We start from the raw sequence: 18037 nt of genomic DNA, 5'->3' as shown, positions 1-18037 counted from the left end.
GAAATTTATTTTCTAAATTTATTTTTTCATTTCGAATTTACTTTTTTAAAATGGGATTTTTATTTTCAAATTATATTTATTAAATTCTGGATTTGAAAATCCAAAATAGAGGATAATCTTGAAATTTTTGGAAAAAATAATAAGATGGAGTTTGAAGACCAAATTTTCTTTTTATTTCCTTTTATTTTTAAGACCCCTTTCATTCTTGAAACAAACCATAACAATTCATAATTGCTAATTTTATCGTACGTAAAAGGAGTATAAAGCAATACGACGTATACATACTACAAACCCGCGTGCACACGTAAATAACACTTCCGTTACGAAACTAAAGATGTTTTAGTCTTGTTTTTATTGACGTTTGACAAATCTCAAGTCTCTTTAATAATCTGCTTCCACACATACCCTTATTTAAAATAATTATATTCAGTCTTTACAAGGAAAACCCCACTTATAGTATATAAAAAGCACTTCAGCAAACAATAAACCACATTTACTTTTTATATTAAATAAGGGTTATTGTAGACAAAATACATTACTATTCCACACTAATTAAATGAATCTTAATCTGTGAACTACCCTTAACATTATGTTTTGGAACACTGAGGGTATTAGGAAGTTAGTGGTTAACTTGAGAACTAAGGTACTGACACGCACACTAATTCCAAAAATAGAGCTAAAGTTTTCACTTACGTATTTAAATAATGATCTTCATCAGTATGATGTATTAGTGTGTTACCTAACAAGATATTAAGAAATTAAGAAAGAATATACAATTGAACAAAATTAATTATCAAAACCAAAGGTAATGTTCTAACAAAAAAATAGTAATTAGAACGTTCCACCATCCCGTAATTCATTATATCAAAATTGTCTAAGTACAAAATACCAAAATTTTCACCTTGAAGGTGCCTCACCCTGAAACTGACTCCGACGAACCTGAGCAACATTATTAGCATGAATGGTGCTCCACGGGTAACTTCATATTTAAGCAAAAATAGTGGGTTTCAGTGCATTGTGGAAATATAAAACTGTGATTTCTGGGGAAAAGGAACGAATAAAATAGTTCATTTTGTTGGCAGTGAGATAGTACCGTTTATTGATGAAGAAATGCCTTCAACCTCCATCCTAAAGAGAGACAGGTATCTGCAATATTTCATGAATTTGAATGATTTAGCTAGTTAAATCTGATTTCCAAGGTCAAAAGGACTCAGTTTCTTCAAATTTCAAATATATGAAGTTAACTTCAGCAGATAGAAAGATATGGAAGTGACCTACCCAGAAACCTTGCAAATGATAGTGCAGCTATAAATTTGAAGCTGATACTGCAGGGCATTTTGTAACTGAATTCCAGAAATCATAGAAATAGCAAACACCTCTTACGCAAAATTATGAGGTCTTCTTTATCCATGATAGTTCTGATAAATTTCATCAGTAACAACATAGAACTGTGCATCAAGCAGTAGCAGTACAATCTTTACTAGACGAGAGATTGATAGACTTGGAAGCATGACTTCCTCTAACTACGCGGTTATAAATAACCTTAAATGACTGTGAGCCATTAGGTCGAGTAAGCAAACTTATTGGCATTCTTAGAGTCTGCTTTCGATTTCTTCTCCCCCGAATCAAAATGCTGAAGGTTTTCTCACCATCCATGTTTGTTTCACTACTGCTAGAGTTTCCATTAGAACCAATGTTTTGATTTTGCTCGTTCCCAGAATTTTCAGTCCCATGTAAATTCATATCACCATTTTCTTTTACACTTTCTGAACCAGCTCTCACTGCTTCATCTTCACTAGTGTCTGATACTAAAGTTTTCACCAATTGATTAGAATCACCAATATTATCAATGTCCTCAGGAAGAACTGAAGCTGAACTTGGACTTTCAGAACCATTACACGGAACTTGTGACTCTGAAATGGGATCAGGGATTGGTTCAACAATAGGTAACGGAAGAGGAAATTCCACAGGATGACAACCAGGCCAAACAGCACCGGGACCAAACTTAGATACTGTGGGGTTCAAATTACATTGCCATGTAAAATGATTCGCATGAAAGGCACTGCTAGTGACCGGAAAGCTGCCAGGTGGCATTGATTGAGGTTGAGTATAAGGAGGATACATATATGGCAGTGGTTGCATCATGTTTGGTGTAGTTGGAGGCGATGGATATGCATGGTGAGGAGAGGAGCACATGGGGGTAACTGCAGGTAGCACAGTGGTAGGTCCAGGATGAACATTCATGTTTACTGGCCAGGGGCCAATTCCAGGCACTACACTGGGACCAGAAGGAAGAGTCATATTCATGGCAATTGATGGAGCACGTGCAATGGTAGGCGATGGGTTGAATGGAGCTGCAGATGCAGACAATTTCTTATACGGGATGCCCCCAGTGTGACTCTGATTTGATGATGACACATCGACCCTTAAATCCTTGCCACCTTGGGAAATGGGATTTGTATTATCACTAGGTTCCAAACTGCCAGCTAAATTACTTGCATCGAGTTCTTTTTTGGAAGAATCCACATGATCATCTACTTCCTGAATCGAACTGCTATTATCGATTGCTCCTTGAGCTTCAACATCTCCTAATTTCCCCTCAGCATTCATACATTTATCTTGCACAGCAACAATCAACTGAGTTTCCTCTTTCCCCTCAGTAGTAACTCCAGTATCATCCTGTGAACCATCAACAGAACTAGAAACAGAATTATTACTCTTGCCTTTATCCATATCATTTGCCTCTGCCGGGGTTGGATTAACATTCCTATTAGCTTCAATATCTTCCTCTTCAGGTTTGCCACCATCATGTTCACAGCTAACAGAAATCTCACTTGGAGGATTATAGACCTGAAACTTGGAGATTGTCCCTGGAGGTGCTAAGGCCACTTCCTTGTATGAAGGAGACTTTCCAAGACTAACTATAGAATTCTTAACTGGATTAACATCAATTGGATCAGGTTCTGAAACAGAACTAAACAGCTTGTCACCTGTTTCTAACGTCTCATTTGCACTAGCCTTGGAAGTTGAGGGTATGGATTTGACCCTGTATGTAAGAGCTTTAACTACTTTCCTTCCAAATTTAGGGCCTTGGGTGATGTTTACTGTATGATCACCAGTATAACCCCCATGGGAAATTGGCCGCTTCTTCAAGAAATAATACCTACTATTTGGACTAGCATTCCTTACAAAAGGAGATTCTGTGCCAACTTCCACATTCTTTTGATAACTATAAACTTTGCCAAGTGTTGCCCGTCTCTGCTTCAGTCTCCGGCCATATGAACCAGTTGATCTTGGTCTTTGAACTGGTTGCCATCCATCTTCTCCTTCAGCATGTGCTTCAGACAATATTTCATCATAAATTTGCGGCTTTTCATCTGGTATTTGTTTTAAAATAGTATGTTCTGAGTCAGGTCCAGAGTTGCTTTCCTGCTCAGAATCTGCACTACCTTCAGCTACAGGTATTTGTACCTCTTCATCTGAAGCCTCTTTGGGAATTTCTTTTGAAGACTCATCAGAACTTGACATGCCAAGGTTAAGGTAGGATGTCGCTCTCACCTGCCAAATATTAAAATATTAATAACTAGGAAAAGGAGAAATTGTCACCCAGCACAGTCCCAACACCCCTATTTACAAGTGACTATAAATAGGAACAAACAAAACAACCTAAAATAATAAATAAAGCCACATAGGTGGGTGTTTCAAAAAATGAGTGGTCTGTGTATCACCACTCTAAGTATATACCCACGTGTGTGTGTCCATGTATATTTATATCACATAAGATGTGGATGTATGAAAAAGGAAGCAGAAGTAGCCAGTTCTCACAATAATTTAAAGACCAACAGTTCCAAGGCAAGAAACTTGCCTCATCTAGGTACTATCGCCCAATTACTTCTTTTCCATCTTATAACAGATTGGATTCATCTTGAAGATCATTCCATATTAGGTTGATTCTACATTTTATAACAGTATGGAGAAAATATGAAAATAGAGAAGATGATTTAATTGGACCTTACTTTGTCACAATTTATAGGCTATATGTTAGGTAAAACAGCTGCCTAGTTTTAACGGGGGTTAGCCTTCTTAACAGCAGAAGTAAGCTAGATTTCTACCATACATTAGAAATTACTATATGTATTGCACATTATTAAAGGCCTGTTTAGATGAGTTTCTCCATAAATATTTATAGGAGAGAAAAATATAAAGAAAAAAATAAAATTGATTTTTTCATAAGTTAAAATTAGCTTATGCTCAAGTTAAAAATAATAAATTAGACAAGTTACATGAGAGAACTTCTACAAATTAGAAGTGCATAAGCTAAATTTAACTTATGGAAAAGTCAATTTCCTTATTTTCTTCTTATTTTTCTCTATTAAAAGTTCTTATGGAGAAGTTTGTCCAAACAGACCCTAACTCTTTGACTGCCAAATTGGGCTTTGCCAACAGAAAAACATGTCACTTTTTGTTCATTAGTTTTCAAAAAAACTGTGCAGCTGACCAGATTTATGATTAAAGATTGTTGGCATGGCTGCCTGCTTTTCACAAATTAAAGCCAAAGTAATGCTTAAAGAATAGGAAAGAGATCTAATGACCCAGATGACAAATACTTTTTATTTACTTGATCATAGAGTTTAAGAATGTCAAGCTATAATAGAATACCCTTGAGAGGCTTAACTCCAACAAAGGCAACCAACAGTTCTATAAATCCTGAAAATTTCCTAGTCAAATATTTGTAGCTATATGAAAGGAGATATATAAGACGACTGGTGGTGGCAGTGGTAATTAATAATCAGACAACTCTTAGTAACTGTTTCCCCTAGATCTCAAGACTCAAACTGATGAGTTCAACTCATCAAAACCAGTAAACGTAACAAAACAGCATACCTTTGTTATCTGGCTTCTTCTCTTTGTTGCTGCATCTCTCCCTTTAGTATCATGATTAGGATTAATATAGTCAAGCAAATCTGACACACTGACAAATTCAATAAAAATAAAAGGAAATCATTAAAAAAAATTGCAAAATGTATATGATATGAATACCTGAATATGTACAACATATCAATATTTTTCTTATACAAAGTAAACATAAGAATATTGACAAGTCAATAGGATAATATATCACTCTATAAACCATAGACATTTAGACAAATAAAATAGTTGTGTCTGTCTGCTGAAAGGTTCGAAACTCTATTCTTCTGCCACATACAGATTAAATTTTTTCCTGTTGCAATTTCCATGTCTGTAGTGTTCATGTATATTTTCTTATGCTTCTTAGCATTGTCACTTTAAAATATGCAAAGACCAAGATTGTAGGCAAAGTACAGAAAACAGTTCTTTATAAGTCAACCAAATTGAGCAGTTCTTAGAAGCTATAACCCAGAGACAACTGTATCAAAGGCAGTCTTGAACAGAAACCTCAAAGGATGTAACAACTACGACTTTTCATACTTAAATTACATTTGAATATGATAACATAGCAGAGTTAACCACATCGCTAAGATTAATTTTACCATACCTCAAATGGCCTTTGCTAGCTATTGATGCATCAGGTTTTCGAGTACCATTTCGAGCAGCTTCTTGCTGTTCAAAAGCCTTGGACTCAAAATACTCCAGCCAAGCCGCAGCATCCTGTCAAATTTATCACGAAACTATAGATTATGGGAAGAGTTAAATTCCTCATTCCTTTTTTAAGAAAAAGAGAAATCATCAAATTTTTAAACACAGAGCACCATTATATATAACCATGATTATGTTGCAAACCATTTAAACAGTGTTCTACAACACCCTGCGAAACTTTCGACCAACTATAATTACAAAGTTGTGTTCTAGTATGTTTATCATTGCCTTATATTCAAAGCCAAAGACTATTTTCAGGACAAAGAATATACTAAGTGTGACGGTATACCTGTGTTCGCAAGTCATCAGGACCAAGTTTTGACCTCAGAATTTGCAAAGTTGTTTGCTCATGCTGCACGCTCAATGGATATGCTTCCATCAATGAGAGTGCTATTGCTATTGCATGATAACTTGCAGCTGTCTGCAGAGGATTAACATCCAAGAAAAGATGCAAGTGTAAGAATGACGAGAAGTTATTTCACTAAACAAATAATACAATCCAATTGGTTCTTATTATTTTAGTACCTTTATAAGATATGATTCTGAGCTTCATATGAATCCAATCATTACAATAATTATAACAAATACTGAAAATATCATCCTTTAAAATTAAAGCAAATCATCAAATTTTATCTAACTAACTTACTGACAAATTTTAAAATAATCTTCGAAGTAATCTCTATTTATTATGCTAAAGCTGTGGCACATTAATTCATATGGATCCCACTGTTGATCATTTCTTGATATGAAACAAGAAGAGAATTTTCATACAACATTTTACATAAAAAAATATAAAATATAAAATAACCTAACTTCATAATTTCGCAAAAACAGGAATAAGATGAATAAAATAACCTGAATATGATCTGCGCCAAGTAATCTTTGGTTGCACTTTAAAGCTTTGTGAAGATATCTGAGAGCAACATGCACATTTCCCAGACCTTCTTCCATCATAGCCACATTAATGTAAGTAGCAGCAGTGTTTGGATGAGATGGGCCACATGTTAGATGCAGAAGATATAAAGCACGCTTCACATACCTGAATGTAACAAAAGGCTAAATCAGAAGAAAAATTAAAATTAACTAATTAGTATTTCAAAACTTCAAAATCTATCTTTCCCTATTTATGGTCATCAATACATAAATTTCTGTTAAGGATGAAAAGAAAACCTAGATTATCCCATAACATATAACACAAATTTGTAAATTTTATTTCTCTCTCGATAAATTCTTTGCTTTCAAATTGAAAGTGAGTAAGTATTATATTAATTCAAAACCGAATTAAACTCACGAAAATTCATATATCACTATATTGCACAAGAGCAAAACATACTTCAGAGCCAGCTCTGTGTGTTGTAGTCTGTAATAGAAAACAGCAAGATCCCCATAGCTCTTCATGGTATCAGGATGATCCAGACCTAACTCTCTCTCGTTGATATCCAAAGCTTTTTGTTGATATATTGTAGCCTGTGATTTAGGTAAACAACTTGATTAATAGAAATCAAATGGAGATTTGAGACAGGTGCAAATAAACAGTGGCTGAAATATTTAGTTAAAATTCCTATTGCATAAAGCAATAAAAACAAGCATTGTCCCTACAGATGGTGTCGATTACATGGACCAAACAATGGCATTGACCATTAGGCACTATTAAAAACCAAATTTTACATGAAACCATTTTTAGTCAGGTCCTTTTAAGATTTCATCAGATGTTTGCTTTGAACTTTACTAGTCCTCTACTTTAATTGGACTATTTCCATTTGATAAAATGTCAACAGAATATCAAACTTTTTTAGATGAATACAAGACGAACAAGACCTGATTGAAGTCTCCAGTATGATATAAAACTACAGCAAGCAGGCTGTATGCTCCTGCTGTCATTCGATGGTAGGGACCGCAAACTGCTACTAGCTTAGCAAGAGCCTGTCACCAATGAATAATAGCATATGTGATAACAATTCAGAAATTAAAGCCTTTTTATTGACTGTGGAAAACCTTGTCAACAGTTTGAAGATTTCCAAACAAAGGGTTCTGGATGCAGATACCTTTGTGCCATAGGTAACAGCGTCCTCAAGCTTTCCCTTGTCCAAAGCAGTTTTGGATGACTCCAAGAGCTGCCTTCCATCTGCAGATGAGCATGCAGCTTGCTGCAAATACTCAGCATGAGCATTACGCATTAAGTTTGGATCTATTCAATCAACTTCAAAGAAATAATCTAGAAAATCTGTAATTGGCATGCCTTATTTATTACCTTGTGAACAGGGACCAAGCTGACAATATCAGATTTGTGGAAGGGAATAGGAGAATCCATATCAAAATCCCTTGGAACAAGCTCAATTCCCACCTAACATAGAAAGTGATAATAAGAAACAAATCATGATCAACTACTCTGTCAAAGTATCATTATAATAAACCCAATACTGACTTAAGTAGATCCGTCTTGTGTATCTATATGTACCTATTTGAAAGTTTATTGGGAATAATGCATAGTCATATACAACTTGTACAAGAAAATATAATCTTTTCCTACGAAGAAAAGAAGGACAGAACATATAAGCAGTTCACAAAAATTTCAATTTGACATACATAGCAGTTGAAGTGAGAGGGAAGGAAAGGAGTTAACTTTTAAGATAAGTCAAATGAACCACATCGTATGAGTAAATGAATGCGATTATGTTGACAAGGTCACCTACACAGAATATAAGTATGTAAAAAATTTTACCACGATACTTGAGGATACTTCAACTTCACTGAGAAGGTTAAACTGAGACACGCTCTTCCATAAAAGAGAAAATTGGCAATATTCAAGCAGGGAATTCAGTTCATAAAATTTAGTGAAGTAAATTCCTAGAAAATAGGAAATATACAAACGCGTGACTCTAACAACAAAATTTATAATGCAAGAGCAAGCAGGACTTTGGATTCTATTGATTAATTATAGATTTCATTACCTTGTGACACAAGCCACGGAGAATTGCAAATTTCCTCACATCTTTGTAATTCAACCTGTGAAGATCCCAATCAAATCGCTTTTTCAAAAACATCTCTAGCCATTTCCACACCAAGGGATGAACTTCATGTGATTTATCTGAATCTCTATTTCCAGGAACACCGAGCAGCAAATTCAAAGCACCAGCAATTGATGAAGCCATTTTCTCCTTGTTAACAGAAGAAATTACTGCCCGCAGGATGTGCTTAAAAGCTCGAACTATCATCTCATGAATACAAAGTGACTGCACATGTGAAAGCTTTTCTGAAAGCTTGACCTATAAACAAAAGTAAAACGCAAATATCAGACATAAAGATATAACAAATGATTCTAAACCTAAGACACAAAATCACTCTCTAAGCCTTCTAAAAAGATGTGTGGCAGAGTTGAAAAGTAAAAGAAAAAACTTCCATACAAATAGAAAGAGAAAGCGATCTAATCTGTTAAAAAATGACAGACCAACACACATTGTCTCTAAAGTCATATTTTCAGAAGTAACACTAGGATAGACATATTGATGAAACTCTAAAATTGAATTTCACAAATTCAGAGGGCAGAAGAAGTTAAGGAAAATAACCAAAATTCAGAACAAAGAGGATTGTTAGGAGAGAAAAGGGGATTCCCATTGAAGATGTTTACAGATGAATAACATAAATAAGTTTAGAGCACTCACAACATGTCCAAGAGAACGCATTCTTAGACCCCTAGTATGCATAAAATCAGTTAGAGTGCGTCCATCAACTGGCGAGAGTTCTAATGAGCCAAAATCTGCTACCTGTATTCCACAATTAAGATGAAAATAAAATCACCAGAGTCGTCTTAACCAAAATCCTTGTAAACAGGCAACCAAATAAAATTCCATACTTACCAATTTTGGGAGTGCAACGTCTGTGTAATATTTTTGAGATAAGTCAATCAAATCATGCATAGACTGTTAATGACAAGAGATGATTTGGTTCAGACACTTTCACTTGTAATAAAACTTAAAAATACTTCATTATACCCATAAGGCTTACCTTGCAGTGAAGTCCTGTTCCTGATTCTTTAAATCGAGTAAAAGCTTCCTCAGATAACATCCTTTTCAGAACAAGCTCATTCTCAGCTTCTGTAGTTTCATGTTGCGATTCAATTGAGGGCAATGAAGGGCTTTGGGACTCCCGACTAAATTTTGAATATTCAGATGCAGAAGTAGTATTGCTTGAATCAGATTTCTTTTTAAAATTCTTAAGGGATTTAAGGGGTTTCCCAAGACCCTCGACCTTCATCTCATTCTTAGCCTTCTCCAAGGATGGTTTCTTATCTTTTTCTGTATTATTACTTTGGTCTTGCAAATGTTGCATCCAGCAAGCTCCAAGTTCCCATCTTACAAAATAGTCCATACCAAGTTCTTCCTCCTCAAGCTTAGCAAGACTTTCATTAATCAGCTTCTCCACAAAAGAATGGGAAGCACCAGTCTCTTCACTCTCAAACGTCTGTATCTGAATCATTGGTTTATTGTTTTCTGGTGGAGCTGTGTTGTGAAGAAGTAATCTCAGACTGCAAGGCACAATGACAATGTCAGATGATGAAAAAGAATTCAATCGACCAAATGAAGTTGAACAACAGCTATAAACTAAATAAGAACCTCTGGTAAATGATTCAAAGTTTAAAAAAAAATAACTTCGAAGCTAGAAGCAAAACTTAAATGATCAAAATCTTCTAGGATTACGGCCCACTAACAAAATGAAAAACAATTAATACATATCCAAAAGTAATGCAAGATCAAAACATCATCAGAAGAAACAGAGAAAATCTCGACAAAGATTCTTGTTAAGAAACAATGCCAAACCATGGCGAGATTTTATTCAAAAACATTATTCCCATACACGTTGCAGATCAAGCTAATAAAATTTGCCGCACTATACAAAGATAGAGAAAAATTTATCTAGCCTTTCAGTAGATTCTCCTGGAAAATGGAACAATCACATTTGTAGAGAGAGTGGAAGGGGATGGAAGAGTGCACAACAGGCTGATATGAATATTATGCAAAGTTGTAAACTGGTGAAAGTGTATAATGTGGAAGGGTTCGGCAACCTGTTAATATTGAGTGCGTTGGCACCACCCTCTGGCTGATCAAACAATTCAATAATTTGTTGCGATGGAGAGTCAACATTTTCCCTGACTCCACCCTCAACTTTCACAACGACCACATAACCACAGTATCTTACATTAATGACACCTAAAGTGGTAATATCCTGCACATAAAAAATGCGAAGCATTAGTCACTTCCGTGAAAAGCAGCAGCCCTAAATGTCATCAATCTTAACTATATAAAAGTAGCATACATGGGCAGCAGTATTTTCATCAGCAGTGATGCCTTTCAGTAGATTTCGCTCTATTAGATCCTTTTGATTTACTCCAGTAGCTTCAACTCCATCAATTTTAGTATCAATCTTACAGCTTGCAATAGAACCATTTTTCAAGACCTTGATACTCAAGTCACCTACTCTCTCAGTGTAAACAACATTATTTTCTACAACGGAGCAACTAACATTGGGTTCTTCCATAACATGTTTAACAGCCCCTATTGCTCTGAAAATAGAAACATCAACAAACAGGCTGTGCAGAAGAAATGCTTTTCTATCACGAACTTGTCTTTCTTCTGCTGTCTTGCAAGGCATAGATGCAATTAATGAAAACTCTTTGGCCCAAGGAATCAAATCATACGTTCCGTCTTTTCCGAGACTACCACCATTTCCTCCCCATGTTTCATCCTCCACAGGAAGAGGAGGAAAAGATGAGGGTGACTGTGCAGCAACAGGAGGAACAAGCCACGTGTTGGCTCTGAAGCCATATGGGAGATTCCCAAACTGAAGACACGAAAATGGGGCAGAGAGCACAAATAAATACAATGGTCATGACAATGAATCAATCACATATACCAACAGAAGTCAAACATTTCTATGGCTCTTTTCGTCAGTTATCAATTTTTTTTGTAATTTAAAAACTGAAAACAAACAAAAAAGTTTTCCAATACCTTGTTACGCTCTGAAAATGCCTTCAAGAGGTCATCGAAAGCCTGAAATTAAGAGTAAAATTGCAAACTTGAGCAAGTTATGACTTACGACCACCGTAAATCACATTAAACATATAGTACCATCAATAAGAATGTTGAAACTGGGAACTTAAAACTTCGTCTTATTGCACACCTATACGTTTGTCTCCCCATACTTCATTGAATATCAAATTCAAAACATACATTAAGCTACGAGAAACATTCATTAAAGATACTACTGCCAACATTGGCTGGAATCAGAAAATTGTGTGGGTGTCATTCTTTGTTTAATGATTTCACTCGCGATTTTGTATTTTTTAATAAATTTAACTAATTACAAAAATGTGTTTATACAGAATTTGTTGCTATCATTCATCTTAACTAATACCAAGTTTCCTATACTAACCTAAATTTTCCTCAAAATTGGTGATGTAAGAGGTGCCATATTATGCTCGTGTTCCAGGGTAACAAAATAAATTTAGCTAAGAAACACCATACCGAAATTGTAAACTATTTAAAATCAATATGAAATCATTTACCATTTAATTAGATAAACATAATATTAAGAAGCTAGTGGTGATATTATATATAGCAACTGCAAAATAACCTAGCAAGGTTCATTCAAAGGCTGCGCACGTTAAAGAATTATTATTAAAGAAATGGTAACGACGAACTCTTTTGGACACATTCTCTTGTATTGATTGAAAATTATAGAAAATCACAAATAATTTGCAAGTCTCACTTCTTATTCAATGAGCTTCTCTCATGATTATGTAATTTTAATTAGCAATACAGAATGTGTCAAAAAGAATGTATTATTATTAGCATTTCTCTTATTATCATATATAATTTTTCTATTTCATCTCATTTGTTTCTTTCTAATCTGTCTTCACTTCTCATCACATCATTTATCACATGTTTTACTTTCTCTTTTCCTTTATTATTTTTCATTTTATCTCTATTTTCTCCATTCATTCACCAAAATAAATAAGGTGTACACTCACCATTCTTTTCGTTCACAAGAATGAAACTTGGGTAACACATTAGATGTACAAATAAATAAGGTGTACACTCACCATTATTTTCCATTCATTTTATCACAAGTTTGCAACAGCTCATACATGTTAATCTAAATACATTCACCATTTTACTATGTTTAACCCCTTTCCTCAATCTTAAAACAAAAAACAAATCTAAAAGATGTACAAACATGAATTTTAAACATAATTTTTTTTTAAATTCATGAAGCAGCGTGCTTGCATGTTTGGTTTTTAATTCTTTTTTAGAAAAAAAAAATATTTTTTTTATTAAAATTTGTCCAATTTGATTCATATAAATGTTACTGGTGTAGCTTAAGGCATGATTGGAGTTTTAAGAAAAATAATTGTTTATCTTTTAAAAAATCAATAAAATAAAAAAAATCTTCAAAATAAATTTAACAAACAATGATTATAAAAGTTTAAAAAATATTTATAACATACTATCCCTTTAGTAACTAAAGTTTTATACTCTTATAGAATTTATTTTGTTTATCCTTTTATTTAACGTTTTTCTTATTTTCATTTCAGAAAATTTAAACTAGGAAAAATGGATCATACATGTTTGATATCATGCTTTAAAGAGACTATGCCTACTAACAACTTCCTTTTGTACAAATGAAAAATTTGAGAGATAAAGAACACAATAATATTTTAAAGTTAATAATTCTTTTATTTCTCTTAAATTTGACAAGGTATGAATTTGGTGTCTTTATTTTACAAAGTCGATTAAATATCTTTATTTTAAAAAATAAGTAAAAATGATCTTTCAGTACGTTTCTTTTACGTAAAATCTTTAAAAAAAGTTGAATAAATGGCTAATTTGATTCCTAAATTTATAAAAAAAAAAATTAATGATATCATATATTTAAGGACCAAAAGAAACAAATGAGTTAATTCAGGGACTTATATGAAAGTCTTAAAAAAATTCTAAGACTTTTTCAATTTTTTCCTAGTTTCAAGAACTAATATGACTGCTAGATACAATTTTAAAGACTAAATTGAGCATTTACTCTATTTATTTTCTACTCAATTTCAATAAACTAAATTATTTTAAAAAATTCTGCTCAATATATTAACTTCACCCAAAAACAAATTCTCAACTTTTATCTACCTCAATCTGAATTTCATATTCTATAAACTCTTTCAAATGTCAATAAATTTGTATTTTTAAAACTATTTCATGTCATAGTTATAAACTCTCAAGTATTTAGATAGAAAATTAAAATTTCATAATTTAGATAGAAAAAATAAAAATTTAAAACTAATAAAAAAATAATTGATTAAAAACTTAATGATAAAACCACATGTTGTCCAAACTAAAATAAATAAATGTGTACTTAAATATACTTTTTAAACATTAAATTATACATTTACTTCAATATTAAGCACAAAATAATTAGGCTCAATTATTATAATTTTGAGAATTTTACCACTTAAGTTTTCTTGCCAAATTTTAACATCCTAATTGTTATTTTCCATGCTTTTTACTGGTATGTTATCAACAGCACGCGTATATGTTTGTAAAAGAAGTTTGATAAAAACATCGTTTTGTTATTTTATTTTATTTTTACAAAAAAAAAACATCATTTCATTTTTTTTACGATATGAGAGCTCATAGTTACATATTTAATGTGGGTTAATAAACTATGATGATAAAATGTACCTTAAAACTTGAGTGATAAAGTTAATGAAAATGATAATAGCTTGATAGTAAAATCTAAATAAAATCTAAATCCTAAAATACAGGAAAGAAAAATGTAATTGTACATTTTATGCTTTAGTTATTATTGTTTTATAAATATGTAACATGCACAAAAATAATGCTTAAAAATGAAACGACATTATTTTATTTTATATATATATATATATATATATATATATATATATATATATATATATATATGTTTGTATATGTGTGTGTATGTACATATTGAGAGAGAGAAGAGGGCTTACATTATCAAAAGCTCTGCTAATCTGTCTCAACAAATCAACCAGATTATGGCACAGAATCCGCTGCTTCCCAACGCTGTAGAATCCCTTCCTGCAAGCCTCAACGTGCACCACTTTCCCGTTGCACACCTTAACCTGCAACACAACAAACAAAAGCTCCTCAACTACCGTTCGCCTCACACGCCACACAGCAAAAATCAAACAAAATGCTCACATCCAGCGAGAACAGATAATCCGCCTCCGATATCTCCTCCACGCGCCGTCTCGAACCTTTCTTCACATCTGCGTACATCGATCGGTTCATAAATTCCATCATCCACACACACTAATGCAATTAATTACACGGAGAAGTGTGCGAAAGAAAGAGAGCGAGTTAAGAGTAGCACATTGTATAGGTGCGGTGAGGTGCGAGAGAGAGAAAAACTCGTAGAAGTTCTCCAGCTTAGGGCACGAGTGGCTTATCTCGCCGTCTACGTCCGCAACCGTCACCGCCGCATCTTTCGCTGGCGGGACCTCGGACTTGCCGGACTTCGTAACTGTGCCGGCGGCGACCTTCGGTGGCGGAGGCGGCGACGGACCGAAGCTCGTGGTGCAGGCGACGATGTCAAGGAGTCTTCGCACGTGCTCCACTGCTCGTTCTTCATTGTATTCCTCTACGCATGAAAATTTTTGAAACCGAAAATGAGGATCAAGATGAATGCAACAACTTCGTGGTTAATATTTGAAATAAAAGAAAACGATAATAATAATAATAATAATAATAATAATAATAATAAAAGAAAATAAATTAATAGTAATTAACGATTATATACCTTCAACTAAAGTGAGGAGGCAGGGCTTCAGTGCGGACACGTCCACCGTGTCCTTCAGACGTGACCCTCTTACCTGCATTTGTACGTAAAAATAGTTTGGTAAGTAAACATAATATAAAAAACAAATTTAAAAAGTAATACGTGTCACAATTCTTCGTAGTGACTAAATTTAATTTTCACTTATAAAACAATTATTATAAAATTAAGCATTTTTAATTGTGTAACAACTCATTATCAAATCTCAGTATACTTTATAAAGTATCTATAATCAATTTTTAAAATTATCTATAATTTGATATTTATTTGTTTTATGCTTTAAAAAATGTTGCCATTCACAATCTTATAAGGTGGATATTATTCATTTTTTTTATTTCTGAATTGAATTTGTCACCTAATGTAACTTTGTTGGTTTCTAATGTTGAATTTTTCAACCGGTTTGTATGTTATAGAGACGATGATGGTTGTTTTTTATTGGTACCTATGTCTAACGTTTGTGCAAGAAAAATCAAACATGTTGACATTCATAGGGCATTATTACCAAAAACTGGAGTTCACGTAACTATAGTTCCAAATGGGTACAAAACAATAGTTGAAAACTTGAAATTAAATAATTTAAATTATTAATTCTGAACTCTTAATTTTGATTACCTCATGAGACAGGGAAAAATTTGTGACATAACATGTGTCCGTATTCACTGATAAAAGCCGACGAACGTCTATTATTCTGTCTGTTGAAATTCCCTGCTTCAAAATTTAAAAAAAAAAAAAACAAGCTATTTAAATTTGTGTTTCATCATTTATATGGACAAGAAAAACAATAAAAGAAGCTACTTATGATAACAGAGAAATGGAAATATATATTATCAAATACAATAAAATTTAAATAAAGTACGTGGAATTTCTCTTAAATTCACTTAAAAAAAGGGCATTTCAAAGTCATGTGATACAAAAAATAAACCAGAGAATTGATGTGAAGCACATGTTGAGAAACAGGACTTTTGGTTAATGCCAAGCCACACATCAGAGTGCAAAGGAAAAAGGTAAATGATAAGAATTTTCAAATGTAAAAGTGAGATAATGGCAGGCACCTATAGTTAAATCTTATACATATAACAATATTTATGCTTATAATAATAATAATAATCTATAAGGGATAAAGTGCAGCACTAAAAAGAACAATCTAGTGAAAATGAGAAACATAACAAAACAGACACACAAGTTGTTGAAAAATAACTAGTGAATGCACAAAAACATAACCAGATTAAACCTTTTTTTCTGTTTTTTCTCCAAGAAACAAAACAAACCTTGAGAACATGAGTTTCATCAAGAAGCTTCACTGTGATGTCTATGACAACTGGAAGAACTGCAAAATCATCAGAAAGGAAAAAAAGACTCTCAAATTAAGCCATTCCTGCATGAACTAGCTCTTAAATATGTCTTATCTCTGTTTGCATGAACTTCTTTTTATGAAAGCTTATAACCTTACAGAGAAAAAGAAAAGAAGCTAAAATAAATTACACTTATCTGCTAAGTTAAAACCAGTTAACAGAATAAGAAGATAAAAAGATAAGAAAGTAAAATGAAGTGAGTTTTTTCCTTGAAAACTAACTTAACTTATCCATTTCAGTTTTTAGAACATAAAGCTATGGATTTTAGATGGTTTCTCTGTTTAAAAGAATTACAATTTCATTGAGACACAAAATTGGATTACCCTTTTCTTCCTTCTTTTTCTTCTCACCCTTGGCCTTTCCGCGACTGTTTCTTGGTGCCATTTTGCAGTTCTTTGAAATCGAAAACAATATAAATTCTGGCACCAAGGAGACACAGAAGCACAGGTTAGGCTATTCACAGAATAGATTATTAAAATCAGAAGGCACCAATAAATATATATCTGTCATCTGCAAAGAAAGTTCTTGCTGCATAGGTGTGAAAGGAATACTGATATGAGAGCAGCAAAAGAATTACCAAAGCAAAAGAGATGTTTTTATTGTAGGATTGGATAAGAGGGAAAGAGAGAGAGACCCTTAATGCATTGTGGGGTTCATGTTTATAAATAACTCAAAGTATGAAGTAGATAGGTAGAAACATTAAAGTACAAACTGAAAACAAATAGGGTATTATGCAGAGAAAGAGGGTTCAGAGTTGAGAGGGAAGTGTGCATAAAAAAAGAGGGTTTGGATTGGAGGTCTCATCCAGTAGAAGGAAGAAAATTGTTAGAGGAAGAGAAATGGCAGAGGGAAACAGAGATATAGATGAGAGGTTTGTATGATAAGAAAGGAAGGGCTGAGATTCAACGGTCAGAATGTTAGATAATTTGGCATTTTATGACACCCTTTTTATGCAGATTACAGATTAATTATAAATTTTATTTTTTTATTATTAAAGTTATCATTTTGCTTTGTGGGTATTTTTTAAAATTTAAGAAAATTAATTGGGTGAATAATGCAGAGAAGGGTTTTTATTTTGGAATCAGTAGCTGGTGCAGTGCAGCATTTGGTGGAGGCCAAGAGGGACCACAGCAAGGATTGGGTCGACAGGTAAACCTAATTTGCATTGTGAATTTCAATTCAGAACTTAGCCAGCAAAAGATTTTTTG

The 18037-nt window shown here is 33.3% G+C and overlaps 1 protein-coding gene across 2 annotated transcripts; it reads right to left on the bottom strand.

The window, feature by feature from the left end:
- Nucleotides 1-771: 771 nt before the first annotated feature.
- LOC137819774 (protein REDUCED CHLOROPLAST COVERAGE 1) lies at nucleotides 772-17752 on the bottom strand. Of its 2 annotated transcripts, none has more exons than XM_068623757.2 (26): nucleotides 17407-17752; nucleotides 17153-17248; nucleotides 16746-16804; nucleotides 16090-16182; nucleotides 15442-15514; nucleotides 15016-15282; nucleotides 14844-14911; nucleotides 14633-14764; nucleotides 11622-11663; nucleotides 10930-11454; nucleotides 10679-10839; nucleotides 9622-10141; nucleotides 9474-9536; nucleotides 9279-9380; nucleotides 8568-8882; nucleotides 7868-7960; nucleotides 7662-7763; nucleotides 7435-7539; nucleotides 6950-7083; nucleotides 6472-6655; nucleotides 5906-6037; nucleotides 5516-5628; nucleotides 4885-4972; nucleotides 1279-3558; nucleotides 1094-1146; nucleotides 772-979 (listed from the first exon to the last, which is right to left on the bottom strand). In XM_068623757.2, exons 2-24 carry the CDS (start codon nucleotides 17211-17213, stop codon nucleotides 1456-1458), a joined length of 5535 nt encoding a protein of 1844 aa, XP_068479858.2. In that variant the 5' UTR covers nucleotides 17214-17248; nucleotides 17407-17752; the 3' UTR covers nucleotides 772-979; nucleotides 1094-1146; nucleotides 1279-1455. The 2 variants fall into 2 exon arrangements, with proteins under 2 accessions (XP_068479858.2, XP_068479857.2); XM_068623756.2 differs by having other exon boundaries at nucleotides 16090-16185; nucleotides 17407-17685.
- Nucleotides 17753-18037: the final 285 nt, after the last annotated feature.

The sequence above is a fragment of the Phaseolus vulgaris genome, chromosome 10 (assembly GCF_051622355.1).
Source record: "Phaseolus vulgaris cultivar YP4 chromosome 10, ASM5162235v1, whole genome shotgun sequence".
Classification (NCBI taxonomy): domain Eukaryota; kingdom Viridiplantae; phylum Streptophyta; class Magnoliopsida; order Fabales; family Fabaceae; genus Phaseolus; species Phaseolus vulgaris.
Note: the sequence above shows the minus strand (reverse complement) of the source record. Positions and strands in the feature narration are given on the sequence as shown.